At 45.5% G+C, this 26,813-nt stretch overlaps 4 protein-coding genes across 7 annotated transcripts; 2 read left to right on the top strand and 2 right to left on the bottom strand.

Moving 5' to 3' along the window:
- Window positions 1-205: 205 nt before the first annotated feature.
- LOC1278991 (fatty-acid amide hydrolase 2) lies at window positions 206-2,872 on the top strand. The gene is made up of 4 exons (XM_318647.5): window positions 206-452; window positions 709-1,278; window positions 1,376-1,500; window positions 1,565-2,872. Exons 2-4 carry the CDS (start codon window positions 743-745, stop codon window positions 2,464-2,466), a joined length of 1,563 nt encoding a protein of 520 aa, XP_318647.5. The 5' UTR covers window positions 206-452; window positions 709-742; the 3' UTR covers window positions 2,467-2,872.
- On the bottom strand, window positions 2,548-4,439 carry LOC3292012 (BLOC-1-related complex subunit 6). Its single transcript, XM_553409.4, has 3 exons — window positions 3,823-4,439; window positions 3,193-3,757; window positions 2,548-3,121 (listed from the first exon to the last, which is right to left on the bottom strand). The coding sequence occupies exons 1-3, from the start codon at window positions 4,133-4,135 to the stop codon at window positions 3,076-3,078; spliced, it is 924 nt and encodes a 307-aa protein (XP_553409.4). The 5' UTR covers window positions 4,136-4,439; the 3' UTR covers window positions 2,548-3,075.
- A 2,911-nt stretch (window positions 4,440-7,350) lies between these two features.
- Window positions 7,351-22,505, top strand: LOC1278992 (S-adenosylmethionine decarboxylase proenzyme). Of its 4 annotated transcripts, XM_061656881.1 has the most exons (8): window positions 7,351-7,922; window positions 8,077-8,308; window positions 13,354-13,440; window positions 16,489-17,035; window positions 17,128-17,220; window positions 17,334-17,354; window positions 19,001-19,156; window positions 19,242-22,505. In XM_061656881.1, exons 2-8 carry the CDS (start codon window positions 8,160-8,162, stop codon window positions 19,377-19,379), a joined length of 1,191 nt encoding a protein of 396 aa, XP_061512865.1. In that variant the 5' UTR covers window positions 7,351-7,922; window positions 8,077-8,159; the 3' UTR covers window positions 19,380-22,505. The 4 variants fall into 4 exon arrangements, with proteins under 4 accessions (XP_061512865.1, XP_061512864.1, XP_061512866.1 ...); XM_061656880.1 differs by having other exon boundaries at window positions 7,378-8,308; XM_061656882.1 differs by lacking the exon at window positions 17,334-17,354 and having other exon boundaries at window positions 7,378-7,922.
- LOC1278995 (uncharacterized) lies at window positions 21,601-26,626 on the bottom strand. Its single transcript, XM_318651.3, has 3 exons — window positions 26,402-26,626; window positions 24,082-24,596; window positions 21,601-24,015 (listed from the first exon to the last, which is right to left on the bottom strand). The coding sequence occupies exons 1-3, from the start codon at window positions 26,460-26,462 to the stop codon at window positions 23,707-23,709; spliced, it is 885 nt and encodes a 294-aa protein (XP_318651.3). The 5' UTR covers window positions 26,463-26,626; the 3' UTR covers window positions 21,601-23,706.
- Between the last annotated feature and the right edge of the window lie 187 nt (window positions 26,627-26,813).

The raw sequence follows: 26,813 nt of genomic DNA on the forward strand, positions 1-26,813 counted from the left end.
GAGTTAAATATTTGGAAATTTGTATAAAAATATTTAGATATTTTGTTTTTGGAAGTTGTGTGTAAAAATAAGTGAATAATTTAAAACACTATTTATCACAAAAATTTATCTGTTTTATGCCAGCCGCATGCATGGGACGCAAGCATAGTGCAGCATAGGTGCGTTCCGATTTGTTTACGTTTATGACGGAACAGCTTTCAGCTGTGTTCGATATCACAAACACAGTGAGGCAGTACCGTAAAGGGCATCGGTGGCCGGTTTGTGCCCGAGCCAGTCTGCACTTTGCCGAGTCATCTGCACATTCGTTGCTAGCAGTAGTAGTGGTGGTCGTGCAACCTGTTGAAGATATCCGATCGACACTGACACTGGCTGTCGTACGCACCCGTCTGTATCGTAATCGCACCGCACCACAAGGGAGAGAAAGTAGTAACGCGAACTGTGTGGTACTATCGGTAAGGCTTATTTTTGTGTGGTTTGCAATCAGAATAGAGATAAGGTTCTATCAAAGCTTCTGTGAACCGGTGCACCCGTTCATTAGTAAGCGTTGATAGGGTAGCAAGGGATCAGGCTTAACCTGGTGCCTAGCAAGTCTCGATAACTCAGGTTTCTCCTAAGCCCGTTCCGTTCCACACACACGCACAGAAACCGCATACATTAAAACTTTCACCTACTAACTCGGGAAGCTTACACGTTCCGTTTTGGCAACAGTTTTTCAGTAACCGGCGGACAGCAAGCACACACAATGGCACGGAACCGCATGGTCGTGTACTTCTTCACCCTGCTGCACCTGGTGATCGACAAGGTGCTGTACCTGTGTCTGAAATGGTACTGGGGCCCAAGCAAGCGGCGCTGCCCGACTCTGCAGCGCAAGCGGCTCCTCGTCACGTACAGTGCGGTCGAGCTGGCGCGGATGATACGTACGCGCGAGGTGTCCTGTTACGATGTGATCAGCGCGTTTATCGATCGCCTCAACGAGGTCAACCCGCTGGTGAACGCCGTGCTCGACGGTCCGTTCATCGATGCGCTCGAGGAGGCGCGCCGTATCGACGAGCGGCTGCAGCAGGGCACGATCGGTGAGGCCGAACTCGCGGCGAAACCGTTCCTGGGCGTACCGTTCACGACGAAAGACAGCACGGCGGTCAAGGACCGGCTGCACACGCTCGGTATCGTCGCGAGGCGCACGGTCCGGGCGAACAACGACGCGGAGTGTGTCCGGCTGATGAAGGAGGCGGGCGCAATTATTATCGCGACCACGAGCATCCCGGAAATTAATCGATGGTAAGCGGGGGCGGTGGCTAATTATAGTGCCCAGCATGTTCCGGGTGTGTGTGTGCCTCATGTTTGTTTGTTTGTTTTCCGTCCCACACACACACAGGCAAGAGACACGCAACAACATTATCGGCCAGACAAACAACCCGTACGATAATCGGCGCACGGTTGGTGGATCTAGCGGAGGGGAGGGTGCACTCCTAGCGGCTTGCGGGACACCGATCGGATTGGGTAAGATCGCTGTGGCTGTATTAAGCATCTTGCAAATGTCTAATGTTTGCTTTCGCTGTTCCAGGAACCGACATTGGAGGTTCGATCCGCATGCCCGCCTTTTACTGTGGCGTTTACGGTCACAAGCCAACCACCGGCATCATCAACACACGCGGCTGCTCGTTGCGCACCGGGCGCGAACCCTCCACCATGGTTGTGGCCGGACCGATGACCCGCTACGCAACGGATCTGCTCCCCCTCATGCAGGTACTGGTGGGTCCGGAAAAGAGCACCAGCCTGCGCTTCGACGAACCGGTCGATGTGCGCAAGCTGCGCTACTTCTACATCACCGAATCGGGCGACATTAAGTGCAGTGCGGTGCAACCCTCGCTACAGAAAGCGATGGACCGCGTGGTGCAGCACTTTGGCGAGATTGCACCGGCCGGTGTGCGCAAGGTAACGCTCAGCGGCACCGACCGAACGACCAACATGTGGCGCTACTGGATGACGCAGGAGCCGGCCAACTTTGGCACGCTGCTGGGCAATGGGAAACCGCTCAGCCCGCTGGTGGAGCTGGCCAAGAAGCTGACCGGCCGGAGCGAGTACACGATGGCGTCGATCTACTCGCTCATGGATACGTTGCTGCCGCAGGAAAAGGAGGACGTGATCAAGGAGCTGACGCGTCGCTGCGATCAGGAGCTAACGGAGCTGCTCGGTGACGATGGGGTACTGTTCTACCACAGCACTACGCACGCGGCACCGTACCATTACGGGGCGTTCGTGAACGTGTACAACTTTAGCTACTGGTGTCTGTTTAACGTGCTGCACGTACCGGCCACCCAGGTGCCGCTCGGGCTGGATGGGGATGGGCTACCGCTCGGCATACAGGTCGTGGCGAGTCGTAACCGGGACCGGCACTGTTTGGCGGTGGCGGAAGAGATCGAGCGCGTGTTTAACGGGCGCATTCCACCGTTCATTGTGGATTAGTTGGGGTGTTTCTCAGTTTCTTTTTCGCCCTTAGGACAGTCGTACTACGATGTCCAATATTGATCGGTCACGGAGGCAGAGTGAAGTTGAAGTACGTCAGTTGGGTTATATTATTTATTCGTTAGCTTATGCAATGGTCGTGTTTGTTTGTTCTTCTTTAAATTCTTGGTCGTTAAATTAAACTCGTAACAAATAATACACCTCTTCTTCCAATGCGGTCAATTATCGTTGTACATGGCTAGTAAGAGTAGTAAGTCGAGGGAACTTTTTGGGTCATTTTGGGGGTAAAAAAGCACTAAACAAAAGCCTCTCTAAACTGAACGAGTTAACTTAAAATTAAAAATAAAATACTATTTAATATCGGAATAAAGGAAGGGGTATTAATAAAGGGACCATAACATATAGAGCACGGAGGGATTGATTTTTTGTTGCACCTTTGCGTGGCAATGGCGAGCTTCGGGGCAGTAGAGCTATACTCCCGCAGCCCGAGGTTAGTTAAAGGGATAATAAATAATCTCTCATACTTATATAGTACCAAATAGGCGGAATGTGTACATAATTCTCACGCGCAGCTGTAACAATGCCTCTCCCTGTAGATGACTGTCACGCTCAAACGTTGCTTTCCAGCATGTCGACAAGTCGTTTAATTTCACGTCTGCAATCGCACAAAACAAACAAAAAGCGTTACTTGAATGCCACCCTACCCCCCTTCAGCGCATTACTTACATTCTTACTGCTAGGGCTTCGGCCGGTTTGATCGTTTTGGAAATTTCCTCCGCTTTGGCCATTATCGTGTACATACACTTGATGTTACCGTCCATGCAGTCCGTCAGCTTCGTGACGGAGTTTTTGTAGATCTCCACATTGTCCGCCGTGATCGAGGAGATCGAGTGCAGCACGCTGCACAAGCTTTCCGACAGATTGTCGACCGATGCGGCTAGCGCTTGCGCCTCGCGTTCGATCTCGTTCAGCACGTTCGGATCGACGGACGAGGCTGAGGCTGGATGGGGAGCGACGAATCCGCTCCCGTACGCCATCGGTCCTCGGTTGCTGCTAGTACCGGGCAGAGTTAAATTAGCACCGCTAGTGCCGGGGCCAAAGCTTAGCCCGCTGAGACCACCGGTAGCTGCCGAGGGTGTGCTTTGCCGCGAGCTGGACAGATTGCAGGAATCCTTCCGTGTGACCGTCACCGGGCTGGCTAGCTTGATTTTGTACTCTAAGTTTTCCGCCACAAAGTGCGTCATGTTGCCGTCCACCCGTACCGTTCCTTCGAGGTTGTACGGGAATGAAGCTGGCAAGATAGAGAGTTTTGTTTTATTTAGCAAAAGAAAAAAGCACGTAAACACTGCGCCATACCTTTACGTCCATCACACACCAAGGAGTCGGGTCGTTTTTTCGTCTGCGAAGACGACGAGGACGAAGATGATCCGTCCGGTTGGTTACCGTTGCTTGCACCACCGTCCGTTTCTTCGGCAGCCGCTCCCGCGAACAGGTTGTGCGTGTAGGCGATTTCACTGTACGATTCCGTCATTGCCGACGGAACTTCTTCGCCTAACGTTTCGTCGTATTGCTCGTGGCCTTCGAAATCGTCTCCACCATCCTGCCGCATGTCACTCTGCCGGGCAGGAGCAGCGAAAGGGTTTTTTCTACGATGGTCCGATTCACTCATGGTTCTTGCCTTTCCATGCAACAAACTAAACTTCTAACACCTCTACAAACACTTTGAACTGTTGTACGTTTGACTAGATTAGATTATGCACTATCCATGATAATGCGCGCGTTACGTAAACATTGGTAGCAATTATGGTTAAAACAGTAAAAACAACACGAACGGGATTACATGGTCGATATTTTCCTTGCTCCAGTTGAATTAGTCCTTTTTCACTGCTTTTGTGTGTTTGTTTTGATTGCTATATCTTGCTGTCACTTTAAGGGTTGCTGTCAAACAAATTTCCCCTCCCGGCAAATGCAGCACACTGGGATGCGTGATTTAAAAAATCGGACACCAAAAAACCGTTAATGCAGCTTGCACCAATCAACGGACGAAACGACGAGTATAGGGGACACATGAATAAAAAGAAATGGATCATTTTAAAGTTCCCCATGAGGCATTTTTACGTCTATGTGCTCTTTATACATACAGAAAGGAAAAGAAATAGCTACAATTTATGCATACACTTTAAAAGGCTTGGAATGCAAGTAAAATTCAAATTAGTTGGTCCTTATTCGTATCCCTATCTTTTCTTTCACGTCGGATCGGCTTTAGACACGGGTCGGTTGAAAACGATGGGACAACATTAGTTCAATCGCACCACTTTCAGATGTTTCAACGCAGTTTAAAAAATGTACACGTTCTCCTGGATAATAATAATTTCTGGTCCAAATATGTTGCTGCAACAAGGAACCCTCAAACAAATTGGTTTATTTCCTCATGTAACACAATTTTCCCGCCACATTAATTTGCCTGATCTTGAATACGATTTAGGAGTAGATGTTCTCGTCTTTTTCATAGAATGAGTTCTGGATTTTAAAAAATCCCTCCTGAACCAAAATAGATTCCTTATCGCGTCATATTTGAGTCCAAAATGACCTTCACACTCGCGTTGAATAAAATTTAGAAAAAACGAAGCTATTTCTAGACAGTTCCTAAAAAATTTGCAATCAGTTCCCGATGGTATATTAAATTAGAAATGTTGGCAGCATCCAGAAACGTCTGGAATCGTTTCGGTTCGTTCAGATGCGTCCGAAATTGTTCGGAATCCTCCGGAACTATCTGAATCGTCAAAAAGTTTGGAATATTCGGATTAGTAAGAATCGTATTCGGACGGTATTAGTAAATGTAAGCATGAGTGTGATGATATATGGGTAAGCATGATATATGAATATTTGTTTTTATATCTCTTTGTGCATATCTTTGGCGAGTGAATGGATCATAATCTTTTCTTACGGATGGAAGTGGAACTGAATACGGTTCGTGGTCGATGTTCAATGTAATTTCATATGTCATACATCACCTAGCTTCTAAAGGAAGCATCCCAAATTACACACTTCAACTTGTTTCTATCGCAAGTGAGATATTTTCAACCAATTTTTGGTTTTGTTTTACAATTGTATATGGCAACCGGTTTCCTTGAAATTCCTTCACACTTGTATAAATAAATCTGCTAAACCATATTTTAGATTTATTGATACACGTGTTGCACGCTTTTCAAGAAGTGGCCACATGGCAAGCTATGACGATTGTGTCTGCAATCTTCTAACAACGTATGAGAAAAAATATTACGAACGTATTCATCTATCTGTAGAAAGGTATTAAAATTATGATACTTTTCGCAATTAGGAACATATGTGCTGGACATGAGCTTGAATTCCAGCATATCCATTGCAATGGTAAATGCCATGGTTATCGATAGCATCGAAGCCATTTTCCATATTGTTCTCTAATCGATTCAAAAAGCATGTAAGGTTTGCAATTTTTTCTCTTATTTCCAAAATTCCATAAAATTATGTAAAAAATAGCATTTAATACCCTATATTGTACATAATTTGTAGTTCCTACTTGGTTATACGGCTACGGTCTCGCGCCTTCTCGTCATTATAACGAATCCTCTACTGTCCCTTCACACCGTGACCAAAATTCCTTTTGAGCATCTTCTTCTCGAAAGCGGCCAAGAGGATTTCTTCAGATGTGGACAGTGTCTATGTCTCAGAGGCGTACGTGAGTACCGGTACTATATAGGTGCTATATAGTCCCAGCTTTTTAGGCCGTCCACAAGGACAGAGGAGGCGTGGTAGGTCCAAATTGAGGTGGCAAGAAGGCGTGGAGGCGTCCGCCATTAAGGCCGGGATTACGGACTGGCAGACGAAGGTGCGAGACCGTGAGCGGTTTCGGACACTCTTGAGGCAGGCCAAGACCGCCAAGAGTCCCAGCTTCGTCCGTCGTGATACGAAATTACTCATTGAGTTTTGATTGCGTTTTTGTTACACCTGTTCAATCTTCGTCTGGCGAAAGAATTTCATGCTTAGAAAAATGAGAAAGAAAGGACTAAAAAAATGCAAAAATAGCATTGCTGTCATACAAAAACAGGAAAACAAAGAGGACCGAATGTATCAGTTTGTGTATTCATTTAGAAGTTCAAATAGGCAGTACAGCAATTATCCGCAGTACGCGATACTCGATATACGCGAATTCGCAGTACGCGATTCCTCTAAATTTAACAGCTCGCTATTTTTGAATTTCCTTAATGTTCTTAACGCATTTTGCATTAATTTTTTGCAACCAGTTTTACAACAAAAAACATTAATGCATAACTCTGTGCCGATATTTTTCCATAGGAATCCGCTTTACGCGAAAACTCGAGATACGCTATTGTGCTCGGTTCCGTCCGATAGCGTATATCGGATAATGACTGTATGACTAAAACGTTAATGTTTCGATGATGAAGGAAGCATTGCCAAATCATCTAAAGCGGTTGATCGTGAGCGGTTTCTGGCACTCCTGAAGCAGGAAAAGACCGCAAAGCGGTTGTAGCGCCGTGTAAGTTGAACAGTGTTGAAAATATCTATTCATATTTGTTCATCAGGCAGATTTTATTATTGGTAAAAACACTTCAATCTGCAAAACGATTCCATTAGAAGCACTTAGCGCACAGTGAGAAACTGACCGAGAAATGATTTTCAAAACCAATGATGCACCAACAACCATTCTCGCTCAGTGTAGAGGCGCCCTAGTACGACTGCAAACTTTTGGCCCTTTATTCTAACAAGCGCCCAGTGTACAGCGATAGCCATACCGCCAGTAAGAGTGACACGCACAGCAACATCTAACGCATTACTCTCTCTCCTTCGCACCCATTGCAACTGCCGGCAACGGTCCGGACTGTCGGGAGTCTGTTCGTACCGTCGGTTCGCTCGACGGTTCAGTCTTCGTTTTTCTCGTGCGTAGAAAAGACTCACCCCTCCCGCACAGCGTCCTCTCTCTCGCGGCTGAGATCGATTTTTCTTAGCAGCAGCAGCAGCAGCAGCAAGCAAAAGTGCAAAAGCGCAAAGAAACAAAACGGGAAAATAGCGACAAAAGCGAGTGGTCCCTATTTTCCTTACCTCCCTCGTTAGTTTTTGGTGAAAGTGCATTAGTTGATCTTTATTTCTATCCCGGTTAATTCCCGCACACACTCATACTTCCACATTTACACACACCCTTACTTGGTACGTTCGATTTTTTGCAACCGACGACGCGTCGAACGGATTCTTCTAGACTAAATAGAAGGAAGGAAAGGAACGTGCAAGTCTGTGGCCGTTTTTTTTTTGTTTGTTTGAAATCACTTCAACTGCAACACACACTCCGTGTCCGTGCCGTTTTGCCCATTTTATCCCAAATGGACCCGAGTAAGGTTTTGGGATAAATATTACTTCACAACCAAAAAAAAAAAGGCTCTCTCTACGACCGCCGTCAAACGGTAAGCAGCAAAGTAGTGCAAATATTAACGTTGTTCTAAGCGTCCACACGCGTGAACGTGGTGCTAAGGGTCTAGTCAGGACTTTTGGGGCGAAAAGTTCCACACCACCTGCCAGGGGACAATAAACTATATCAGGTGAACCCTTCATCGACAGGTGAATTCGCGTCATCAAGCGAGAAAGGAGAGTGAGAGCAAGCGGAAGCGCGCTAAAACAAAGCAAGTTGTACACCAGACAGAATGGCGGAGTCGGAGGACTTAAGTAATAGCAGTAGTAATAGTAGTAGCAGGGAGGATATGCACTTTTTCGAAGGTGTGGAAAAGCTGCTGGAAATCTGGTTCGAACCGTCGACAGCGTGCAAGAATGCCGATCTGCGAAAGATCCCCAGGTAAGTGGAATTTTCCTATTTGAAAAAAAAACCGCATCCTTTTTTTACAATCCCTCCCTTCCCCACCTCATCCTTCCCTAGCAACACACCCGGGCTACTTTGCTTTCCTGCACTTTGCTTCACTTCATAGTGCTTGTGTGTGTGTGTGTGGGTCAATTTTCAAAAATCAGCTGAAACTACGGGCCAGCCCTTGTCAGATGGGTGGCATATATGTGTGTGTGTGTCGGTTAAATTTTCACGGGCTGTCCCGGCGGCTACCCTGCACACACGCGCACACGTTTGCTTGTTTGTGTGTTGGTGTGCAAGTTTGCAGCGCCTTTCCCCAGGGTGCGGTAAAGCGGAACCATATGAGATTGGTTTTGCGGGTGTGTGTGTGTGTGTGTGCGCGTGTGTTTCGCGTTTTCTAATGCGCTTTGTTCAAAAGGGGAAGCAAACGGGAGCGGTTGGGCAGTGGAAACTCTTGGATGTGCGCAAATTTGCACTTTCCATCACGCCCTTCCACCACCACCACCACTTTTTCTCCTCCACCGTTGTATGCACCACCGGGGTAGTCGGTGGGAAAATAAAGCAGTCCGCGATTCGGTTCATCTTGGACGAGGCGATGCACTTCGGATCGATTTGGCGCGTAGGAAAAACGCTCCTAGCACGTGTGTGTGTGTGTGCGGGTTTTTCGCGGAAACTAACCGCGGTTGTTTTATCGATCGTCGAGTAGGAGGTTTTCGCTTTCTTTCGAGGGATTTTTTTCCGGGGCGTGTGATCGTGGAAATTGCTTTTGTTTGTTTTTTTGTTAGTTCGTGAATGTTCTACGCGTTTTTCCTTCGTGGAAGCTCTCAGCTGACAGTGCCTGAACCGGCGGCTGAAAGAGAGTTCGAAATGAGAACAGAGCGTGGGAATTATGTAATGTTGGGTTGAATTTTTATGTATTTTAAAACCACGGTAATTGACTTCACGGCTTTTTTAAAATTAATTTCTTAAAAGTACCTTTTCCACGAACAACGATTTACAGGAAATTACTAGACACGACGTTCTGTGGGCTAAAGGGAAACCCCAAGGAGGGTGGGGGTCCGTTTTTGCTTTACCTTGAAATTGAACCGGCTACTTTGACGGGTGTCAACGAATTTGGCAAGCGCGGGCATGTGTGTTTGTGCGCGCGTGTGCTGCTGTGCGCGGAGGAAAAGGACCAATATTCGTTACTTTGCGGCATTAGAAGCTTTCCCTTTCTGTCCCCAGCACGTCCGTACTGGGTGGGAGGGGTGAAGGTGTACACACAGGTGCGCGCGGCCTGTGTATCGGACACACCGCCGTGTTCGTTGTCAAGGTTTGTGTTGTATGTGTCGCACATCACAGCAAACCATGAATAATGTTGGTGGGCCACTGTTTCCAAGTGCCTCTCGCAGATGTGCAAAAGTATGTATAGTTCTGTTGACAAAAAAGAAAAAAAACAGCAAATGTTGCAGTGCCGTTTCAAGATCTTCAACATGGTTGGGCTATATTTAACAGGCCATTTCGCGGTGGCATTTTTGCCAATAAATGCGGTAAAACGTGCGCGGGAAGTAAAGGGTAATTCCAGCCTCCAAGGTGAAAAGCTTGCTTTGGTGGACCCCAATGCATGTGAGCGACACTCGACTCCCCCTCGCATTTGCCTCTGTATACATGTATGCGAACACGTGCGAGAAGTTGTGTGTGTGTGCGTGCAAGACGTTTTTTTTTATGGGGCGTTGAGATGGTTCGATGCCAAAGAAGCCGCCTTTAGGGCGAACACGCGTCCGTCTCGTGATGGTATGCTGAATTAACACATTTTTTGTTTGGCCACCAGGTACACAGGGCACACGTGCCGATAGAGACATACGCAAAGGAGGAAGGAGTATGGCCCGATAAGTTCAGTGATTTCTACGGGGGATTGTGCCCGGGACATTCACACACACGTTATCGAATGCGTTTGTTGCTGCTAATCTATGGCCGTTGTATCATCTCCCCATGATTGCCTCCGTTATTATCGAACGTGACCCGCAAACGCGCGACACATGTGCTCTTACGATTGCGGAAATTAATCTAAAATGGTATTTTTAGCCATTATCAATCCGCTGCAGGCGCCTATGGGTGATTAATCCCGCAGAGAGAGAGAAAACGTCACCGTGCAAAGGTTGGAAGCGTTGATTGCGTACGCATTTTTGATTGTTTTTGCTGTGTTATATTACTTCAAAAACGCACTAAAAACGAATCCGAAGGGCACACCACAGTTTCAGCAGATAATAATCGATGGAGGAACACACACGGATTGCTTGCAACACCAGCAGAAAAAGACGCCGCTGGAAGGGCGACCCGCACCGAAATTGACAAATATTCACGCGTGGAATGTTCCAGAACATTTTCAAAACAACTCACACACACCACCACCACGCCACGGCGCAGCACCCGGAAAGGCGTGTCGTACACGGAAAATTGGACATTCATTACGCATACGCGGACACATCACACGCATACATAGGGGTTTTCACTTCCCCGCTTTTATTTTTTGGCAGCGAGAGAGTGAGGGGAATATTTATCAGACCTGTTTCACTCTCTCTCGGTCTCTGTTCGTGTACCTCAAGGGTTAACGTGCACATTTTGACTACCCAGCCGGTTGCTTCGATTGCTGCTGCTGGCTGTGTGTGTCACCTCGGTGATGGAATGGTGTCTGACCGTCAGCGAGAGATGAGTAATTTGGTTGGCGAGATTCATCTTGCAAAAAGGCTCGTTTACACGTTAGAAACAAGGCAGCTGGTCGCCTCGTTTTTTCCCGCCCCGGCACTGATAAGCGAGATGCGTTCGACCTGTTCGACGTGGACCAGTTCCGTTTCGGAGAGCCGCCGAGACACTCTAGGCCATTCCCGATCGGTCAGTGTGTGCGACGCTATTGGTGTTGGGTCAGCAAAGGGTCAACGCCGATTGACTGCTGGGTGCCCGCGATAAGCTACGCCATCGATGGCGCGCACACACCACCACCAGATAGCGCAGCGCAAACGATCGCCGCGAACCGTCTCGACTGGAAACCACGTGGCGGACCAGTTGGCGTGCTTTCCGGCGGGTGCGTTTGTAGATGTGTGCACGCAACTGGTGCGGTTTTGTTTTACCGGCATCTCTATCTCTCGGTTGCGTAAAGCAATTGCCTATCCTCTCGCGTCGGCCCTTTGCGCTGCTATTTGACGCATCGCGCGCTGCGCATTCCAGCATCAGCGTCGGGCCGTGCGCTTGTAGTTGTCTCAGCTACTGCGCCATGCATCGCCACTTGTCACATGGTTTGCGGTGTTCAGGTTTCCACTGCCTGTGCCCGTGTTCTTGCGGGCAAAAGGATGAAGCAACCAAATTGGCGGTTGTTCAATTAATTGCGATCGTTTGTCCGGTAATTGCGCGCCAGGTGTGGTGGCCCAACGATCGTGACAGAGAGACCTAAAGCGAAGAGTCACTTAAAGCGCAAAACCTCAAGTTGATTAATTCTGTTCAAGATTTTTTTTTTAACCAACTATTAACAAAATTATTGACTTATTTCAACAGCAACGAATATAAATAAAAACATATGTAAGTACGTTAAAATACTCATGTTCCTTGAGAGTCCCTTGAGAGCAAAATTTTAAAAATATATTCGTCATTATAACGCTCAGAAATGATTTTGAATCTATCTTTACACTGATTACAGCAATTGATTGTTTATTAAACGTTTACCTATTTTTACCAATATTTCTACATCAATTTAATTTCAAACATATTTTCAAATGTCTTTTTTTGTAACAAGATACCTGTTAAAATAAAAGAGCTAATATAATGATTTTTAAACCCTCCGCGTTAAACGTGGTTTTTTAGTTTGCCTAATATTTTGACTAAATAAAGACAGTTTGTTAGAGCTTAATAAATAAAACTTTCACGCACTGCGAGCAAGCAATCGCTCACAGAACTTTCATTCAATTTACATAAATTATCTTCATGCTTGGTGGAACTTTGACGCGTGTCCGCAACTTCCTTGCGACAATTTTCAAACTCTGCGAGCAAAACAAAGGCTGGAAACATTGTTTTAGCTGTTTTTCCACCCTCGTAAATTCATGTACAATGTTTCTACAATGCCGAAGCCATCTGGTGACATCGCTAGGGAATCTAGGGTTCTCATTTAAAAAGGCTGAAAAAGCATAACAATAATGAACCATATTCATTGTAATGTAGTAAACTTACCGATTAGAATCAAGTTTGTTTGAACGAATTAAAACAAAACGTTTATTTACATTACATCGATACACACTGAACCTTCCTGCAGCCAATCGACCAACGGGCGATGTACGCTCAAGAAATTTGCTGATGAATGTGGGTTTTTTGTTCTCCAGTGTCTCCAGCACCATTCCCCTGACAATGTATATTATACCATCGTCCACGGTGAAATGGAGGTTCATATTTCCTTGACATTGATGCAACATTGCCACTGATTGCATAACTCATAAAAAGGGCGTTGTTGTTTTAAACAGTATGACTCAGGAATGATGGGACGTGTTGACTGCCTTTCGATCCGATTGTAATGGAAGTTTGTGAGTTGTGCACACAAAGCAATTTCCAGAACCCTCCCGTTGTCCCGTCAAGCCCAATCACACCTCATCGGAGCGGGCTTATGCATCATTAATTTCCACCACACGTAAATGTATTCCCGCCGGGTAAATGGTATAAAACAAGAATCTTCCCTTCATTTGCACTCGGTGCAGCAGCAGCAACAAACAATAAAAGCCCACCTTCGACCTTGAGCATATGATATACAGCAGCAGCAGCAGCAGCACCGTGTTCGTGTTTTTTGTGTTGTTTTAGCTCCACTACCCGTGCTTTTCCCTGCCATATCCTTATGTAATCGATTTTCATGCCCCCCTATACCCATAGGTTGGAGGGTTTTCACTGGCACTTTCCCTTCCCCCGATTCTCCAATAACAGTGCTCTATTCTGTATTACCTCCAGCATATTATTGCACCTGCTACTGGATGCCATTGCAACTAAAATCACTCACTTACCGTTGTTGTTCTCCTTCCTTTTTTTAGACCGATGTGGGATGCACTGCTGAAAACCGTACGATGCGAAATCATCAGCTTCACCAGAAACGACCAGATCGATGCTTATGTGCTCAGGTAAGGCAAACTATTATAATGTACGATCCTTTTTTTTGGGGATTTGTTTGCGTTGGAACGACGAGGGCTTTCTGTTGCGGGTTGTTTTAGGAGTACTAATAAGTTTGTAGCGTTTTTTGACGCCAGATGTCGCCACTTGTGTACAGTAAGTGTACTTGGAGTAGCTTAGCAAGTCTTTTCCCATCGATTAAAATCAATGGAAATTATCTAGAATTACAGAATTTAGGTCCTATATGGACTTAAGTCGATGAAGACTATGGACTCTTGTTTACTACCAATGTACTAAGAAAAACTGAAATGGGAAGTTCTGTTCCACCTGCTGTATAGTAGACCAGACATTGCAGATTAGTCATAGGTAACGAGGAGGATCCACTCCGGTTCTGAAAAACTGAATCCGACTCCGAATCAAAATTAGATTCGACTGCACAATTCTGGACAACTCCGACCGAGTCCGGACGAATCCAGACAAACCCTAGACGAGTTCGGATGGGTCCGTACGACACCTGATAAGTCCGGTCGAGTTCGGTTCACTCCAGACAAATCCGGTCGACTTTGGAAGTCCGATCAAGTACGGTCGAGCGTGGTTGATTTCGAATCACTTCAAATGGTTGGGAATGAAAGTTGAAATCAAATGAAATCGAATAAAATCGAATGAAAGTTGAAAAAATCGATTTAGGCGATGAAATTACTAATTCCAAAAATTTGCCCTTTTCGTCAAAATCTTACCGACAGTATTTGAGAAAAGGCGCAATATTTGATTTGAATCTGACTCTGATCTTAAAAAAATACAATTCATTTCTCAGTACTTTAGATAATTTTGTCTTCCGATTGATGTCCTCACAGGTTCTAGCTTCCTAGCTCGATCTTCAATTACGATTGAAGTAACAAAACATGATCAACGTAAGTTCAAATCGCCAAAAGAGTATAATTTTATTCGATTCGGCATCTGAAAAACATGAATAAGAAACCAATTGCTCACAGAAATGCGTAAAAGTTCAACTAAACACACTACAAACTTATTGATACTCCTCATAAATAGCACCGTTCCGAAAAGGATCGCACACAGGTGGATGAGCATTAGTTATTGGAGCGAATTTATTCAGACAAATGTGCGCTGCATTATCCCCTAGCGGTAGCAGCATACATCCTTGCTTGCTTGTGAAACAACGCTGGGAAATGGAAAGGAATATTGCGATGCGATGATAATCCCCTTTCTCTCACGATTGAATGAATTTCACGTTCAATAGAAAACAAAACATCCTAATAGCAAAAAAGAGGGATACTGATAGCTTCTGGGCGCATGAAATGTGATGCTCATTGGAGGTTGATGCATGTTCTCTCTGGTGTGAGGGAATAATCCACCCAAAATTAAAATTGCATAATAAGCCAATTTTGAACATCGGTGTATGTATGGGTTTGCTCTGCCCCGCTGGTTGTTTTGTGTCGGTTGGCGAAACAGTTTCAAACCGAAGCTTTGTTGTGTTGTGTTGTGTCACAGAAGTACGCCGATATTAGCTCGACAAAAATATCTTTTTTGCCCACGATTTTTGTCGACCGTTTGCAAACACCGTTTTTTGCTCGCCCTGCTGTGCGGCTCTTTCCCCATTTCAATCGGCACTCTCGAACAGCTGTGTTTTTGTTTAATTTTTACTACAATTTCTGCTGGCGTGTTGCCCGCTTTCTTCCACTTTTCTTCAATTTTCTGCACCTGTGTGAGAGCGGGAAAAATTATTTATATCCCACACTGTGAGTGTCGCTTTTGCTGCTCCAAGCTGCTGTATGCTTGATGCTACAACGAACCATTCACGTCACAAATAATCCACATATGCGTCACATCAAGCTGTGTGTGTGTCTGTTTCGTTGCTGGGACATCCACAAATTTGTTGCCAAATGTTTCGTTGACCTAGAGGCGCGTGTTGGTTGGAAGGACTTTTTTTTTAGTTGGTCCGATCGTTCACATCAGTTCACGCTCTTGACCTTACACCGAACGGGCAGGAAATGGAAAATGGGCTCCTAATGGAGGGGTCTCGGCGGGCAACGACCGTCAACCGTTTTGCGAATTATTCCCAATTTAAAAGAAATGAAACAGCCTTGCCCTTTTTTTGACTTGGCCCCGCTGATAAAGTGTCAACTTGTGGCGTACCGTTACAGTGTCTTAATCGACCTTGCCGGCGGCATGGGTTATTCTCTCTTTTTTGCATGTCCCCATCCCAATCTAAACCAATTCAAACGTGCCGAGCTTATGGGCATAAATTATCAATGCTATTTTCTTTTTAAGGCCAGCTCTTTTTTTTTTTCAAATCATCCACAATGAGAAGTCGTCGACTTCCTTATCTTGGGGTTAGAATGAACTCAATGTGATCTCCCCATCCTGCTACCACAAGCCGTTGTGTATAACAATGGAGGATCTCTAAATGGTTGGATTGCATGTTTTGCTTTCCCTTTTCATCCCGTTTTTCTTAAGCAAAAGGTTCGCGAAAGGTCTTCCCAGCCGAACCAAAGCTTCACTTCCTTTTCACCCAGATGGCAGCATCTTCACCTCTTATCAATCTTGTGTGTGTGCTTGAGAGAGAGATAGAGCATTGAATGGATTTGTTCCAAATGTCAAGGATTTAAGCGATAACGGGCCACACAAATGCCAATGTGGATTGAGGCGTGATTGAGCGGCTGCCAGCGCTGACGTTAGTGGTTCTGGAACGAGATTAGCCTGTGGCAGAGCCTATGGAAGGATTGTGGTTGGCCCTCGGCACTCTGGAACGATGGGGAAACGCTCGCTCGTTAGGCGGGGTCGTGAACTTCGCGCACGCTCGAACGTACGCGATCGATCCTGCTTTCTATCATCGAGCCCCGTGGCGCATCGAGCAACAGAGTTGATGCACTCGCGTAATACATTATGCAATGTGCGATAAGAGAGCTGCTCCCCCCTCCCCTCAAAGTCGTTGCTTGCAAACTGCATTCCAGTTGCTTCTCGTTGTTTTAGAAATGAATGCCATACGATTACTAACCCCAATCCTATCAAACTCGCTCTTCCTCGCTCCCTTTTTACAGCGAAAGCAGCATGTTCGTGTCGAAGCGTCGCTGGATACTGAAGACGTGCGGTACCACGACGCCGCTGCAGTGCTTCGAGCCACTGTTACGCCTGGCCGCCGAAATTGCCGGCTACACCGAGATCGAGGATCTGTTCTACTCGCGCAAAAACTACAAGCGCCCGGAGCTGCAGGTGTCGCCGCACCGCGGCTTCGACGAGGAGGTCGCCTTTCTCGACTCGTTCTTTGACGACGGGCGCGCCTACAGCCTCGGTGCGATCAATCGCGACTGCTGGCATCTGTACACGCTGAGCCGCGGGGGAGGGGGCTCCAAAATTCTCAAACGCAACAACCATCTCCATCAGCTGATGGAGCAGCACCATTCGCAACAGCTGCAGCAGCAGCAGCAGGAGGACGATGATGTGCAGCAACTCGACGCTCAGCTCATTGAAGCATCGATGCAGCCCGATCCGGATCAGACGATCGAGATACTGATGACGGATCTGGACCCGAGCGTGATGGCCATCTTCACCAAGGATGTCTGCACGACCGCCAAGGAGGCGACCCAGGTTAGTACATTCTGTTGTTTCATTGTGGAATTCTAAATTTAACGATTGTTTGTGTTTATATATATTTTCCAATTACACTCTTTTCCTATTAGAAATCGGGCATTCATCGTCTGCTGCCGGGTATGGTCATCGATGATTATCTGTTCGATCCGTGCGGTTATTCTATGAACGGCATCTCCAAGAATGTAAGTATGAAGCACTGTGCAATTGTGTTCCTTCATGTTTGGGACAGTTTATTAAAATGAAGTCTTGTATTTCTTCTCTTATCTACAAATCGATCTTTCGACCTTTTGTGCAGTGTGGAAAGAAGTACAAAGAGGTAATCATTTTTTGTGCTTTGTTGTGTTCAGTTTAAGTGTTGTGTATTTGGTTTTGATTCCTTTGCGTTAATAATTAATTTTCAACAATTGATTTAGCTTTTGTTCGTTATAGGCATGCATTTATCTGAATTAGAATTTTATTTATGTTAACTTTTATGTGTTTTTTGTAATTTAATTGCGTCCTTTAAAATGCTACATTTTTTACTTGTTGTTTGTTTATTGTACGGTTAGGATTTCAACAATTTTATTCTTTTTTTCGGAATAATTTTCATAAGATTTTGTGTACTGGTAGTGCATTATGTGTGATTTTTTACGTTAGTTTGTCCAATTGCCCATTTATGTTAGTAAACCTTTCCTCAAGTTTTTTTTATATATTTTTGTTTTAAAATCAACTTAAAAAAGCAATTTCTATGTAATCTAAAAATATTAGTAAGGGAAATGCATTACAAAATTTTGCAAGTCACTTTCGAAAGTGGACATAATTATTCACCGCATCCAAGTTTTTTTTATTTTTTGTTTTTATTTTTAAAGAGACTTCGAGCCTTTTGGCTTCATTCGCCTCTGCAACCACCTCCGAGATGATTTTCAACATCCTTCAAATGATGTATTTGTTTCAATATGAAATTTATGTTTTTACGCATGATTTTCAACAAATCTCAAAGAACTGTCAAACCCATTCCAGCTTGAGACGTGTTGAAAATCATGCTAAAGAAATTAAAAATTATAATGATCGTAATGAAATATCAGATTGATGTGGATTAACATCTTGCACGCGATGAATAACAACGTTTACATTCAAAAGTGACTTGGAAACCCCTTTAAGAGGTTACAGGGGTTTCGAGACAAAATCTCCATTGTCTACAACATTTTTTATTGATTGCCAGATGTTTTTCAACAGCTGTCAAATGTTGTATCATAATAATTATTTAGTTCTCACACATGATTTTCAACACGTCTCAAGCTGTATTGAGTTTGAAAGTTCTTCGTGGTGTGTTGAAAATCATGTGTAAGAATTAAAATTTTATTATGACGAATATAAACCATTCGACAGCTGTTGAAAAACATCTTGAAGGTGATTAATAATGTGCACAATCGAAAGTGACTTGAAAACCTCTGTAATATAGAACTAGGAATGTTTTGTTGTATTCTGGTAAATAGCAGTTTTTGGCTAGATACTTTTGTCCATTTCATTGACCAGCTGTGTGATTTTGCAACAGTTTCGTGGGAAAATTACTGAAAATATTTGCGCTACGTTAGATGATGTTTTCTAGAGCCTAGGAGAAAATGCCTTGAAGTAGATGCTAACCGTAATTCGTATTAAACATTAAATTTAATATGAGGTAGATGTTTTTGATTTTTTTTAATAATTTAGAAAAACATTTCGAAACAAGTATAACCATTACTTCAGAAGATCATTTCGACCCATTCTTAGAAATAGTCATAGGAAAGGAAAAAAAGTAAAATTAAGACGCTTGGGCGGTTTTTAATGCGTCACGAGTTTGGATTTCCCGTGTTTTTGCTTATAAGTTTATATCAATAGAATCATTTGTTGTTCCTCTCTATGTGCACTTTAAACGTTCGAATCTGATTCAATCAATGCAATTAACCATAAAACGCTCCGCTTCGTTCCGTCTCTCGTTTACAGGGATGTTACATGACCATCCACATCACGCCGGAACGTGAGTTTTCGTACGTCAGCTTCGAGAGCAATGTCGCGTCGTCGGATTACGGCGAGCTGATCAAGCGCGTCACCCGCACGTTCCAGCCGGGCAAGTTCATCGTGACCGTGTTTGCGAACAAGGTACGTACGATCGTGTACACCACGTGCGCTTGGTTCACATCAACCATCCAATACTCACTGTGTTGTATCTTTTTTTTCCTTCAAGACATCTATTGCTGCGAACGCCAACCGGGAGATCGAGCATTTGGGCACAATCGATCAGTGGAAGCGTCGCGACATTCAGTACTCGCGCTTCGCCAGCTACGACCTTACGTACGCCCAATACTGCAAATACCCTAGCTGAGGTTTACCGTGCCTAGCTCCACCGGCAGGGGCTAACCTTCCCTCTCCCCTTTCCCTTCCCGCCCTCCGCCCGCCGTCGGCTGATGCGTTCTCTGACGATGGCGGTGCACCAGCAACCGGTTGTCCCACCACTTCCCTTCCCACTTCCGAAACAACCGCCACCGTCCCGTTGCGTCCCGAGCAGAAGCGTCCGCCGCTGAAACCTATCGCTTCCCCCCTCGCTCCATCGCTTCCGTTGTCGATCGCATTCGCTCGGTTGATCTTTAGCATCTTTCCCGCGCTCATTGCCACATTCGGTGTCGGCCCGAAGAAGGGCGTCGAGGGGCAACGTACCGATCGGGCTGCGGCCACCACCAACCCGGATAGGCGCAACGGAAAATGCCACAAGCAGCAGCTAAACAATGGTCACGAAACACGCCAGCAGGACGAATGCTACTACCGCTCGCTTCCCGATCGTCTCTACGCCCAGCTACACCCGTACCGTGCCCTCGGCAAGACCACGCTGCTTCCGTCGCAGAAGTTGCTGAATGAAATGGACTTACCCGCACAATCGCACCTGGTTATGGAACAGCAGCATCACTTTGGTGATGAAATGGGTACGACTATCGCCACCACGACCGCCACCCAGCCGGACTACGGCGAGCTCCAGTTCTACGGCCAGCTGAAGAAGCTGCTCGACCTGCCGGTCCTGTTTGCCATCTGCTTCGTGCAGCTGATCTCGTTCGTGCTCGTGCTCAACATCGAGGAGTGCTCCCCGCTGGTGCTCTTTTCCTGGTGGCGTAACAAGATCTCCTGAAATTGACTAGCCGTCGTCGCTCGCCGCAGCCTTCAGTTCTGATTACAGCCGCCACCATCATCACCATCCCCACCGTCGTCGTCGTCGTCGTCAGGGACCGGACCGACAGCAGCAGCAGCAGCATCATCATTGCGATACGTTTGTTATGTTGAGTGTTGTTATGATTATTATTTAATTAATAATACGGTAGCAGCAGCAGTAACAGCAGCAGCAGCAGCAGCAAGAAGATCCGGACTGCCGCACTACGATCGCCGCCAGCAGCAACAACAACAACAGCAACTGCGGGTTATAAGACGGCGAGCATGCGAGATGTCTGCTACTAGCAACAGCAGCAGCAGCAGCAGCAGCCTTTGGTCGCAAGCTTACCTTTGTGCGTTTGGTTGTTCTGCCAAGGGCAAGGGGCAACCCTTCCCATCTCTTCCAGCGTTTTCTTTTCGTCCCGAAGCGCACCACAACGTCGTTTCGTCAGTAGATTCTAAGACTATCTGCCAGCTTGCTGTCGCAGATCACTCTTACCATCACGATCAGCTGGCGGTGTCTGGGAAGAGTTGGAGCAAGAAAGACGGCTTTGAGAGTGCTTGTTTAATGAAGGGGGAAAACGATTCCTCCATGGATGTGGCGAGAGCAGCAGAGGAGCAACAGCGACGTGCTGCATCTTCACGCAAACGACGGGAAAGTAAGCAGTGGCGCAAAAGCCCACTCAAGCGGGAATCTACACAGAAATCTTCCAACATTACTTCTGTACCACCAGCAGCAGCAGCAGCGGTACTCGAAAATAACAGCACCACTTGCTTAGTGTTAGGAATAGAGGAAACATTACCAGCAGCACTTCGTCTAGGGCCACCACACAGTACCATCCCTCCTGTCGTCCGCAATCAGGAAACGAGTCTAGCAGAGGGACCCCATTCCTTTATACTACTACTGCACTGTGGTGCAACACTACTGAGCATTGCACGGCTTCTAGCACCGGCCGTACAGCCCATCATCTTTGCCTTTCTAATCTCACTCGATCTGTACTCGTAGCAGCGACTGAACGCCTCTTGCAGTCGGCTCGCCCACCCGTTCGGTCGTGGAATGCCGATTGCATATAGGTAGCATTTACTTTTAACATTACCTCCCCAGCTTGGGGAGAGAGAGATAGGCACCTATATTGGAAACAAACAAGAAAAAAAGCACAAAGTGTGTAGTGTACCAGGGCGAGTTAGCAGACAGGGAACAGAGGTTTGAAGAATGTAATTTTACATTTTATTTTACATTCGGTAACCCTAATCCATTCCGATCAATAGGGAATAATCGTTCAATTCCTTCCACTCTCATACACCCGGAAATTCCCGGTCCCCTCCACACTACTTCCTCATCTCCCTGCCGGGATGCTTGTTGATTATGGATTGAAATATTTTGTGTGCGTGATTCCGTTTGATTCATGTTTTTATTTTTATTTTTTTTTTGCAACACTCTTTATCCTTTTCTCTATACCATGCAATCAAGAAAAGTACATTAATAAGAGATAATTATTAAAAAAGCACACACAAATATATACATACATGTTCTCTATAGCAAAAACTATAGGAAGTTGCAAAGCCGAAGGCAAAAATCGCAACGCAGTTTGCATCAGTTTAAAGGGAAATCCATTCAGGGGACGAGAAACCCCGCACATAATTAAATGATTGAAATACTATGAAAGCATTAAAAAAACAGAAAATAATAGATTACTAATTAAAGAAAAAAAAGCATTACACAAAAAAAAAACACAGAATCTTACTAGAAAATGTGAAGCCAGAAAAAAAACTTTTAAAAAGCACACTGCAAATGTGCAAAAACACAACAAAAAATGAACCGTGTCTGACATGGAGCAACAAAAAAAAAAAGAATTATTATTAATAAGAGAGGGAAACCTATTTCCCAAATGGAAAGCAAATCAAGCTTTAGGAAGTTAGTTTATTCAACCATTCTTAGGGCTTGTGGTTCGGGAGGAAAGATTTCGGAACAGGTTTTACGTGTGCACGACACGGATTTATCTTCCTTTAGCAAACGCACAGCACAACTGGTAACAGTTTTTGTTGATTATGCTTTTAGTTATTGTTAGTTTCTCATACAAAAAAAGTATCATGACGTAGGGAAGTGTGTGGGCCGACGGACGGTCCTCACACTGTCTCGTTGTTTTTACCTTTCATTTATTACTTGCTACTTTAATTGCATTAATTTTATAGTTTTACAGTTTTCTTTTATTCATTCTTCCAACAAAGAAGATAAACGTTTATTTTTGTTTTCTTTACAATTAATTTCTGCTGGGTTTAATGTTCTCAATAAAATGTGTGGTTAGTGTTGTAATTTTGGTTTTATCATTTTTGTTTCCCGCTCTCTGATAAAGATCTCGTACCTGCTGAGTGTATTGAGCTTTTTGTTTATATCATTTTTGTATCATTTTTAGTGCACGTGTGGGCCCCGTTGAAGAAGGAAATAATGTCTAAAACGAAGCAATTCGCGAAGCATACAATTTACGGTGAGATCAAGAGAAGTGGAGCGATCATTGAGAAATCTAAACTTGCAATTTAAAATACTTTACTCCAAAAAACGTAACGGAATGTTAACGTAGCGAGCGAACCGGGTTGCGGAAGTGAAACGTATGTGTATTAATGATGATAGAATGATAGAAAACCTTTGTCGTATGTCTCCCACGTTAAAAAAAAAACATAAAATATAACCAGAAAGACTCGAACGATGTGCTAAAATCGGAATCAATCGGTAATCGGACAGAGAGAATCGGGTTTTGGGTTGGGCAAGCAGGGAAACTCAGTTCCCGTTATTCTTCCTCAACCCCGGGAAAAAATGAAGCTAAGTGATGAAACTAACGGCAATTGCATGTGACTGTGAACAACTCAAGGTTAATATAGGAAGGTGCGCATTGTTTTTTTTTTTATTCGATAACACAATTCGAATTACGTGTACGTGTATACTGATTGTTTCTTTTGCTCTCTTCCCTTATTTTTGATTCCTTAAAGTAACTTTCTCTTCTACATTTAAGCCTTCCAGCAGCTGCTAGTACTTGCAAGTACCTATGTTGGTATGTGTGTGTTTTGCATTAAGCCAAAAAATGGCCTTTTAATTTATCTGTAAACGGTGAAGAAATGGCAGTGATGGCAAAACCGTACGAAACATAGAACAGCTGTGATGAGAGTGATGATGGTGAGGCAATGGTGTGTCGAGAGTATATTGAAGGTGTAAGGAAGAGGAATAGTTCAAAATTAATGCAAGTAAGAGATACTAAATCATGCTAACAATACTTCAAAATAGAAAATAAAACAAACACACCCAACACACGGTAGCACCGCTGAATGTATCTTAGCGCTCTCCGTCGGTCGCCTAATGGTGAACAAGACGATGCGGATAATTCGTACATGTTTGTATTGCAACAATTACGGTTCCACAAATGTTCGTTTCCGTGGAAACAACCCCTCCCCCCAATCAATTCAATAAATGCTCATAAAAATAGAAAACTCCTAGCGATCATGTGTTGCCTACCTCACCCTGCTCAGTGCTCCTCCATAATCCGCATGACGTACTCGATGTTGTGGAAGTTGTTCCACGAGTCACCGGCAGCGACGCGGCCCAGCTGGGCGGTCGGAATGTGCGGCACAAAGTGAAACGTAAACGGCGGTATCGGGCGCAGATAGTCGCTCAGCACCGGTTCCGGGTCTTTTTTGTCCTTGAACACGTACCGGGCCTTGGCGTCACCGAGCCGGTTGCGGGTGGTCGGCACCAGCACCGTATCGTTCACGTTCACCGGTGCCAGCTTCTTAAACACGACCTGGTCGTACAGATGGTTCAGATGTTTCGTGACCTACAGGGAACGGGGAATCGTGTTAGACAAAAGATCGGCGAGTTTGGTGTATGATTTTCCCCTTACCATAGCATTTACGCGCTTTTTACTGCTCGGGGTCAGCTGGCCGATGCTGTTAATCGAGGGAGCTTCCATCTTCTGGACCGTCTCGATTCGTTTACTAAGACCGAGCGTTGTGTGCAGTTCCGGTTGTTTGTATTTCGTAGCACCAGCACCGGACGTCGCTGCCGAAGCTCCTGCTCCGGCGGAAGTTGTAGCCGACGGAGCTTGCAGTTTTGAGGATGGTCGGGTGGAAGATGCAGGTACGGACGGTTTCAGGATTGATTTAGCCGGCGGTGGTGGTAGCACATTTTCACCGGCAGATGATTTCAGCACGTTTGCGGTCGTTTTCGATACGGGAACGTCCACGTTGTTGAGGTACTGCTTCCGTTTTCCATGCTTATTTTTCCCCATTTTTTGGGTCTTTGGGATTGCGCGAGTAGTGTGGGAAATTGTGTTTGGATGGGTTTTGTTTATGTTTGGGTTGGGGCTTTTGACAGCCTGATGAAATGTCAAACCCCTGGATGGGAACTGTTGTAAGGCTTTGGAGGGCAAAAAGCGCGCGCGTTTTATTTTATTTTTTTTCGAATAGGGTAGAACGTTGCCGGTTACAAAGCGAAATAATGTTACTAATTTTAATATATAAAGTTGAGGAAAATTAGGTTTTCAAAACTCTGCACTCATTTTACTTACTAGAAAAGCAAACTTTGAAACAATCGCCAAAACTACCAATATCGAGCAAGAAACACTACAAATGTTATCTTAAGGACATTGCTAATTCAATTTTATTCGTTGGCTAGTAGTGGTGGGTCATATGATTCATTTCACGACCCGACCCGGTGTCGGGTGGGAGTCAGTCGGATTCGATTCCGGCACGTAGGTGCAGTGGGTGCACCATGTCGGAATCGGAATCAAATCCAACCCGCGGGTGAAACGAGTTCGGGTCGGGTTATGAAACTTCCTTGACTCGACCCGAACCGAACGCACGCCCGCATCAGCGATTACCGCTGCCTTAGTGATGGGTAAAGTTGGCATAAATCCGGAGGCGACTCCGATCCGACTCCAATAAATTCGGAATCGACTCCGGAGGTAGGTCCACGCTGCAATATCCGGAGTCGATCAGAATCGTCCAAAATGGCCCGGAATCGCCCGGAGTCGCCCGGAGTCGGAGTCGCCCGGAGTCGGAATCGTCCGGAGTCACCCGGAGTCGTCCGGAGCCTTAGTCGTCCGGAGTCGTCTGGAGTCACCCGGGGTCGTTCGGAGTCGGATTCGTCCGGAGTCGTTCGGAATCCGACCAACTCCGAACCGATTCCGAACGACTCCGGACGACTCTGGACGACTCCGAACGACTCTGGACGACTCTGGACGACTCCGAACGACTCCGGACGACTCCGGACGACTCCGAACGACTCCGGATGACTCCGGAAGGCTCCCAACGACTCCTTACGACTCCGGACGACTCCGGACGACTCTGGACGACTCCGGGCGACTCCGACTCCCGGCGGATCTAGTGGTTCCATTTTACCAGAGTCGGAATCAGAATAACAATAGTCGGAGTCGGATCGGAGTCGTGGGTGCGCTCTTTACAGCACATCACTAGTCTGAATCGGCTCCAAAATGTTGTTGCACAATTTGCTCCGGACACATAATCAGAATTGACATTAGAATTGGAGTTAGCTCGTGAATGAGAATCAGTTCTTGAATTAAAATAAGAAGTTTCAGAAACGAAAAAATTGATTTCTTTGCAGCTCGCAAAACGCTGAATCATTGGACCCAAACTTCTATTCTTATGGAGATGCCGAAACCGACTCCGATTTCGAAGCTGATTTTGGAGCCGATTCAGATTCCAAAATCGATTCCGGAAACTGATTCCGGAACAAATATCCGGAATCGATTCCAGAAAACTTCGCAGCTGCCTGGAATCGATTCCGACGAAAACTTCATTTTCCCCATCACTAGTATTAGTATTCACTAGTAATTGAATTCATATCGGTCCTAGAACTGATATTGAGCTGATACCATCAGTGTAACTATTTCTATACTCATTCTGGTTTTGGAATTGATCCTGAAGCGATACTGTTCCTGGTAATGGTTTCCAATACTAGTCATGTAATAATTTCTGAACTCCTACCGGTTTTGTAACTGATCCTAGTCCATACCGTACCTGGAGCGTTTCGCAATCCATGCAGGGGCTAGAATTGACTGCTTACTTCTGAAACTGGCCCTTTTTTCTAGTGCAAACACTTAGCTTGGATCTATCTCGCAGATGGCATGAATCGGGAACCTGTCCTGGTTCCCGGATGTTTGTATTCAGTTGTTTCTTGTCATATGTGTATGTATTAGTTACCTTTTAGCCTTGCTTTGGTTTTCAAAGACTTTGAGTCTTTATGTCGGGAAACCCAGCTCATTACCGTCCGTTGACGCCGTTTGTTTCTATCAAGGAAATATTCTTTTGAGTCACTAGCATTTGAACACTATTTGTTTGCCTTTTTTTTGCTTTGTACTGAAAATGAAAACAAAAGTTATTAAAACAGGACCCGTTGTATCACGATCACAGCTCAGCAGAAAGACGCGGAAACCCCAGCATGCGCCTTAAGCCGCGCACAATACAAAAATCACGCATCAGCGCGCGATCGACCTCTACCTCTCGTGTTCTAATGCGCTCTTCGGACGGCCTCCGGTCTCGGCCAATCCCCAAAGGCACATTTACTTACTGCGATCTGTGCCGCGCAAAGAGGAACCTTCACGCGTACTCTCGC

Source organism: Anopheles gambiae, chromosome 3 (assembly GCF_943734735.2).
Source record: "Anopheles gambiae chromosome 3, idAnoGambNW_F1_1, whole genome shotgun sequence".
Lineage (NCBI taxonomy): Eukaryota > Metazoa > Arthropoda > Insecta > Diptera > Culicidae > Anopheles > Anopheles gambiae.